The sequence below is a fragment of the Netta rufina genome, assembly GCF_964035555.1.
Source record: "Netta rufina genome assembly, chromosome: 11".
Classification (NCBI taxonomy): Eukaryota; Metazoa; Chordata; class Aves; order Anseriformes; family Anatidae; genus Netta; species Netta rufina.
Window position 1 is genome coordinate 10,470,961 of NC_140134.1, and position 7,458 is coordinate 10,478,418.

At 42.8% G+C, this 7,458-nt stretch overlaps 1 protein-coding gene across 2 annotated transcripts in view; it reads left to right on the forward strand.

The window, feature by feature from the left end:
• NPTN (neuroplastin) overlaps nucleotides 1-7,431 on the forward strand; it is a 51,000-nt gene extending 43,569 nt beyond the window's left edge. For both annotated transcript variants that reach the window (XM_084293430.1, XM_084293431.1), the window contains 3 exons: nucleotides 5,388-5,409; nucleotides 5,890-5,963; nucleotides 6,384-7,431. In XM_084293430.1, coding sequence (XP_084149556.1) covers nucleotides 5,388-5,409; nucleotides 5,890-5,950 — 83 coding nt within the window. In that variant the 3' untranslated portion in view covers nucleotides 5,951-5,963; nucleotides 6,384-7,431. The remainder of the gene's footprint in view (nucleotides 1-5,387; nucleotides 5,410-5,889; nucleotides 5,964-6,383) is intronic.
• The last annotated feature ends 27 nt before the right edge of the window (nucleotides 7,432-7,458 follow it).

Here is a 7,458-nt window from a genome sequence, read left to right on the forward strand (position 1 = left end):
TGCTGAACAGGAGCCCCCACTTGCTAGTGGGGGATGTGACTGGAGAGAAACACTATCTCTGTCCTGGAAGACGTCTGGGATGCTTTCCAGAGCTCTTGGGAACTCTACCTGGCCAGCCAAAATAAAATCAGTTGAATTAATTCCCTTTCCCTCTCTCATCTCCATGTCCCACAGGCTAAAAATTACCTGTCGTAGCGTGCCAGCTACCGCTTCTCTCAGATGGGTAGCGAAGATACCTGCTTGAATTCGGAGCAGTTCTTGGTTTACTGTTCAGTAACACTGCAGAACAAGGCCACTTAAGTGTCAGAGCTGGGTGGGAAGGGCTCTGTGTTGCAAAAGACTTTCCCAGTGTGTTTGCTGGCTGCACAAAGTGTTACCGCCCGCTAGAAGCACTGCCAGCCAGAGGAGTGAGGGCGATCCTTTAACTTTAGCATTTCCTGACTGCAGTTTTTTGCATGGACCTTGCTTTTTGTGTTTGGTTTAGTTGCTTCTTCTGCCACAGAACAGGGCTGCTCGGTAGCTCCTTCGCTGATATTTCCTCCTTCACATAATTCAGGTGTTTATTTTTTATTTTGTCCTGCTGCTGCATAGCAGGAGAAGGAACGTCTGCCCCCGTGCAATCTGCATTCCCACCAGCAATGGTGTGGGGATGGCATTAGTGCGCGCCTGGGGCGGGATCTTGCTCCTCGTGCCTGCGGATTAGGGGCTTTCTGGCCCTGCTGGGGGGAGAGGGGGCTGCAGCGAGTATCACCATCAGCCTGCGAGCCCCCTCACTCTCAAATTATGTGCGGAAAGGAGGAAGGGAGGGCAGGCCGCGCTTGAATTTCTGCACCACAAACTGAGAGTTGTGGCTCACTTTACACGTGGTAAAGCGAGCCGGTCGCATTCCGTTTCCAGACAGCAGCTAGGTGTCGTGAAACCAGAGTGGGTGAATAACGTGCAGCTTCCCATGGCTTTTGGTGATGAAAGCTGCATGAACATGGCATGTCGAGGCCATGGATGCTGGCACTTCACTGCATGCACGGTCAGAAACCGTTCCAGCGGGGTACTGCTGATGCATTTTGCTCAGAACGCAAGTTGCTTGGACTTCCCTTGACAGTAAAAGGGAGCAAATAGCTTTTTCTTCCTCTGTGGTATAGCTTAAGATGTTCATTTTTGATAGACATAGTGATCAGTCATTGTGACCTTTATATAGTCTATCAAAGATTCCTAAAGAAAGTGCTTTCTCCTGTTGTTGGATCAAATTAGCACAGATGCTGTTTTAAAGGGTGTGTTCCGGGGTAAGTAGAAAGTAAAAACTCCTTGGCTACATTCCCTCTTAGGAATGTAAACAGTTTTTACTTCAAAATCCATCCTGTGCATACTCCTTAGCTCAAAGCCATGAGGTGACTGGGTTATGATACGTGCTTTTTCATTCTTGCCCTCTCATTTGTCAGCTTAATACAAAGCCTCTCCATAAATGTATTTCTGCTCCGGCTGTGCAGCAGCTCCATCCATATCCCTACATTCTTTCTAATACTCATTTTTTTTCTTGACTTCCCTGTTCCTGCTATTACTGTAAGTAATTTAAAGAACAAAATGTTTTCACTTAAACGGTTTACCTTGTAACAAGTTAATTTTTGTTTTTTCCTATTACCCACACCTTTCTCTCCCACGCTTAAAATTCACAATGGGGAGAAAACTGTCAGACAGGCACGCTGTGAGATTGTGTAGCTATAAACTATACCTAAAAGCAAGCATCGTTGTGTCAGAGCGGTAATGGAATAGCCTGGCTTCTGTGGGCCTTTGTACTAATTTGTTAGATGCTATTAGAGGGTCAGAACTCCTTGAGGCTGATGTAAGTAATCTTGGCCAGAGAGTCGTCATTGCCTTATGCCTTCATTCCATTTCAGAGCAACTGCTTTGACCTTACCGGTGGGTTTTGCGGAGCAAGGTGAGCGTCTCCACTCACCGCTCCCCCCCTCTGTTATTAATGAAGCGAAACAGAAGAGCGTTACTGCAAACCCTGTGTGCTGTGCTGGTAAATGCTGCCTCCAAATCTTTGTGCAACCTAAATTGTCAGTGCGGGTTGTAACGCCCATGTCCCTGCAAACAGCCGTGTGGCAGAAAGCACAGGGTGCTCGCTGGGGAGCCTCCTGCACCTTCCATGAGTTCACCGAAGAATTTGAGTGTGTGTTGTTTTGTTTTTTTTTAAACTTGGGCAAACATCTGAATTCTTACTAAGGTCCTTCTCAGAAGTTTGCAAACCACTGCTGAATTTTCTCTTCCCAGAAAGCACAACCTGAAGCTAGTGTAAATGTCAGAAGTCCGCAGCAGTTGCAGCAGACTGCTTTGCAAGCTGCAGTGGTCGCTCTGTAACACCAGACCGGAGCAGCCACAGATGCTGGCTTTTCCTTTTAAGCATTTGGACAGAAATTGCACATGGGTGTTCTGCTTGGGTGTGCTCTGTAATGATGTTTCTGTTCACTACAGGTGTGCAAGGCAGGCCTGAGTGCTGCCATCTGCCAGGGTAAGCAGCCTTGTAAAAGGGGAGCCCTCCACAAAACGCAGCCCCCTTCTCAGCCTGCTGTAGCATGAGTTCTGTTCCCAGACACTTAATGCAAGTTGAAGCCACAGCAAACATATTTGTCATTTCCCCCAGAGTTTTAACGTCCAGAAATTTTGCCTAAGAAGATCACGCTTGGTGTGCAATGCACTAAAGACAGGAGGGATTCTAAACTTCCAGTTCAGAAATCTGCAATTTCAGGGCAACACTAAGCAGATAATCACTATACCTGCCTTAATCGTGCATGATATAAACAACGATCTGCTGGAGTCCGCAGGCCCCTCCGAATTAAAAAGCCAACTCCTGGAAAATGAGGGGGTTTAGGTCGGTCAATTATGAAATTACAGCTTCACCTGGCAGCGTTTCAGGAGCCCCGCAGGTGCGGAATGGAATGAAGCAGCATACTCAGAGGCTGGTTCTCTGTGGCCATGCATTTTAAATACTGTTGCGATAGAAATCAGTTACTAGAGCAGGTCTTCTGGCATAAAGGTTTTGAGTTATATTGATATTTGTCGGTTACTATGACTTCTTTTTTTTCCCCCCTTCAATTGCATCATACCCTTAAAAAACGGTGGTAAGTGAGAGATCTGCATGCTTTGGAGTTTGTTTAATCTCCGCTTCAGTCTATACAATGCACAAGTCATAATGTTAACACTTTTTCTTAAAACTTCTTCATTCACGTTCACGACTAATTTGGATTTCAGTTTGCTGTTTTTAATCTTTATTTAATCTAATTTTGTACTTATTTTTTCTGTTGTTCTGTTGCCCCCTGATTTCGCTCAGGTTTCGGTCTTTGTCTGTACTGTACTGGGGATGCTTTTTCAGCAGAGAAAAGTCTGACCGGGGTAGTAACGCATAGAGAAATTTTCCTCGGTCGCATTTTATCACCGTTTAGGTTATAGAAGGGGAAGGGGCGAGTGGTGGTGATCCACTGGTCTTAGGCCTTATGCACAATCACAAGTATCCTAATAGGCATTTTTGTTGGATCTTTGGCAGGGAAACTTTTGCTGGCAGCCTTTATAAACGTGAAGCTTTTTTTCTTTTAACACACTAAACTCCCTGTCTGAAATACACATCTAAATATTTTAACTGAGGAGGAAGGAACAATGGTTATTTGGTAGCGAGAGAGAGAGCTTGTATCTTAATGGTGCAGTTTGCTATTTCTGAAGTTCAGCAAAACAAACTCTCAAAGCTGTCTGATGCTTGTAGAAAGCTGAGATAACCGAGTGGTAACGCCGAACGGCGTCGGTAACGCTACTGGCTTGGGCTGGGGGGGCGCAGGGCTTGCTGTCTGTCCCAGGCTCTTCCCACCGAGTGCGCAGAGTACGTAGCCTAGCCTGCTTTGCAATCTTTTGTGAGTCAAAAGATTATCGTGGAGGGAGGCTCTAGATTTACTCTACTGTGCTTTGTGTTTCAGTACCTGATGTGTCTCTGTATATCTCCACTGTATATACAACAGCACATTGATGTCTGGTTGTCCTTACTAGTCCTAGTTCTCTCTGTATCTTGTCCGATAGTGTACTGTTGCTGGTAATGGACTTCTGTGGACACTGGTGTGTCGCTAGTATGTTATTTTTGGCTGTAAAGCTCTCGGTTTGTGGTTAGTTCTTTATTTTTTTGAAATATTTTTTTGTTCCGGTCACTGTCTGTGCTAGCGGTGGCTTTGCCTCTCCGTTGCCTTGAAGGTACAGGTGGAGTAATGTCCCGTTTGACAGACATTACTCCTAGCGTGTGCTCATGCGGATGCCCACACTGTTCAGACTGTAATTTCCATAACTGCTTCATGTGCACCAAGCCCCCTTGTGGAATCCTGCTGAGAGTTTCTTGAAGGCTTCAGTGAAAAATCCCTCCCTCACAAGGGGGAGCAGCAACTGTGGAGTGCTCAAAACAGCAGGTCATGAATTGGTCCCCCCAAAATACCTCTATGGGAGCATTAATGTAACTTTCTGGATTGATTTTTGTACTGCTGCTTAAATGCACTTCCATCTTCTGTACTGCAGCTTGGGGGAAAAACAAGGGCTTTTTTAATTCAAAAAGTATTCAATTGGCCATGAAAGAACCCATATGAAACATTACTCGTTGGCAATTTTTTCCAATTCTTCAAAGAGAATGTTTTTTCTTGCCAGGAAACGCAGGCAGAACAATGCTGTCAGTCTTCCGTAGCTGAAGTCTGTTGTGTCTGGAGGTGTTGTGACACCAGAATTTTTCCTGGTACTTTGAGTCCTGTGCTCTATCGGACGCGCACACAAAGCCTGCAGCTATCCCAGGTCTATGCTTGGGTACTTGAATCAAGTATTGAACCTTCAGCCTCCTCCTAACCCGGTCTCTGATAATTAGATCTTGAGAGAAATGGGAAATGAAAAGGCTGTGTCGTCCGTGGTAGAAGATGAGCATATGGCGTGTACACCCTGTTGTGTATGTACCAATAATTACCCACCCACAGTTGAAGGATGGCTTAAAAATCAATCCAAGAAAACAAACAGCAGGATTTTACAACTGAGATGTTGGTTTGTCTTCTCATCTATTTTTATAAGATTGAACCACTGGAACTTGGGGACAAGATGAGCCTGACCATATTGCAACAATCTGTCCGCTACAGTTGCAGTTCTTCATGACAAGCATTCAAAGTGTTAACTAAAACCATTGAAGCAACATACCTGCCATTAAAACTTGAATCCAGAAAATAACTCCATGAATCTTTGCACTACCAAGTGGAATGGCCTTTAATGCTGTAGATAGATTGGTTTGCTGTTTGCAGTTGGGCTGGCGGCGGTACAAAGACTGACTCTCTTTTCTTTCCTTCCCTTGTCTTCCCTGGATTGCACCTGAATTCTTGCTGCAGATGATGAATCAGCTGGGCCAATGTAAGTGCACCGTAAGAAAAAAAAAATATTGCTGAGATCACTCTGGGGGCTTACGGGAGTTGGCAGTGCTGTTACGTGTGCCATTACTAGCTGTGACATGAAAGCTCTAATGAAGATCAGCATGCCCTGTGTTGTATAGCAAAGTAAAAGCAGGCAAAATCCTCACTCTTTGAAGCCTCTGAGTTAATCTCTGGCTTTTTTGGCCAAGGGAGTAAAAAGTCTATTGCAGGAGAGGCACAAAAAAGCCCCTGCTCCCAAATAAAGGGGCTTGGGCCACTGATGCTTGGGAATGGTACCTGCTTGGTTTGTTGTTTGATGGCAGTGAAGTAATGAAAATTGAAATCTGTCAGATTCTTGCTTGACAAACAAATATTTTCAAAGTAGTTAGCGTGTCATTCTTCCTTCATCCTATTTAACTTGGGATGTACAAAGAAAATTTTCCTACGCTTGTAATTTAATGTGTTTTTTTTCTTTCCCCAGGAAAACCAATTCTACAAACAATCATAAAGATAAAAACTTACGCCAGAGAAACACAAATTAAAAATGCTTATCATGTAAGTATGACTTGCACACATCTCAGAAACGGTCAGACTAAAGCCCTCCTTTTTCTCCCACGGTTTGCGTATGTAAACCGAACTCATTCCGTGTGTTAAAGCTACCAGCTGCTCAGAGTATGGCACTAGGCTTTCTGTCACGCTTTGAAGAGCACTGGGGGTTATCAAAAGAATTTTTTCATAAAACGTGTAGGTAGTTTAACGATTCGTAGCGCTCAAACTCTACGTAACTGCTACTATCACTAATAAAAAGAGCCCTCATTTCATCTTAAAGCCTGGAAGCTAAGCTCGGTTGGGAAGCCTGTGCCTCCATTTAAGACCAAATTGGATGTTAAGCGCTTTGTTTAAGTACTGTTGTGGCACGTGATGTTGAAAATGCTGTCAGGCATTGACTAGCACCTTTTCTCATTTCTTTTTTAGAGCTTTAAGTTTCTGAGAGACTGATGGCAATATGACCTGCTAAATTTAAGGGTTGGAACTCTTGGTTCTAGAACTCCAGTTCTGTCTGATTTTTTTCCTTTTCAAGTGAGCAACAGTATGACTGTCTAAAGCATGCCTTATTTAGCCTCTCCTGTAAGGATGACCTAGCCAGATAAATTTTAATACTGCTTCAGTGTAGAAGGTGTAAACTATTTTGGGCTTGATGTGCTGTGAATGTTGCTTTTCTTTTCCTTAATATATTTAAACATTAGAAGTAGTAAGTCGGATCACGCATGCACCATTTTTTTACTTACTGTAGCTGTTAAATTGGCAAAGCTCTAAAGCGCACTGCTGCCATCTAGTGATACTTTTTGTAAAGTACAGCAAAACTTAAAAATATATACAGTATATATTTATATTTGGGGGAGGGGAAAACCAAAATACAGTAATTGTGTTTCATTTTTAAGCTGCTGATGTTCATTCCTTACTGTATGTCTGAAAGATGAGAGAATTATGCTGTTCTGGTACTTAGAGAAGTAATATAAATTGAAATTATCTTAAGGGCTTAACCTATATAGAAAGACTTGGGTGTCCTATAATCAGACTTCAAAAGCTGGAACGGTTCGACAAGGTGGTGATGGTGGAGAAATGCAGTTGAAACAAAAACAAAACTTCAGTTTATAAATATATATATATGATTGCTTTTTAAGTGATTTTTTTTGTTAACTCATGTAAATTCTCAAATCCTTTTGCACTGATGTGTTCAACATATTCTTGTACATTCAATTCAGGCAAACTTTTATAATTTTCTTTTTTGTTTAAATGATAAAATGTTACAGCATGGTGATATTCTATGCAACTAGTTCTAATCTTTAGTTTGACACTGTAATTTCTCATGATTTAAAGATTGTAGAAATAGACCTAACAGGGTTCTCATGATGTGCGTAACTGTAGATGCATGAACTTGTGTTCTGTGTATTTGTTGAAGTGCAATGATGTATAAAAAGTGGATTCACCTGTTTTTAAAAATAAAACACTGACAAAAACACGTGAGACTTTCAAATATTTAATTGCA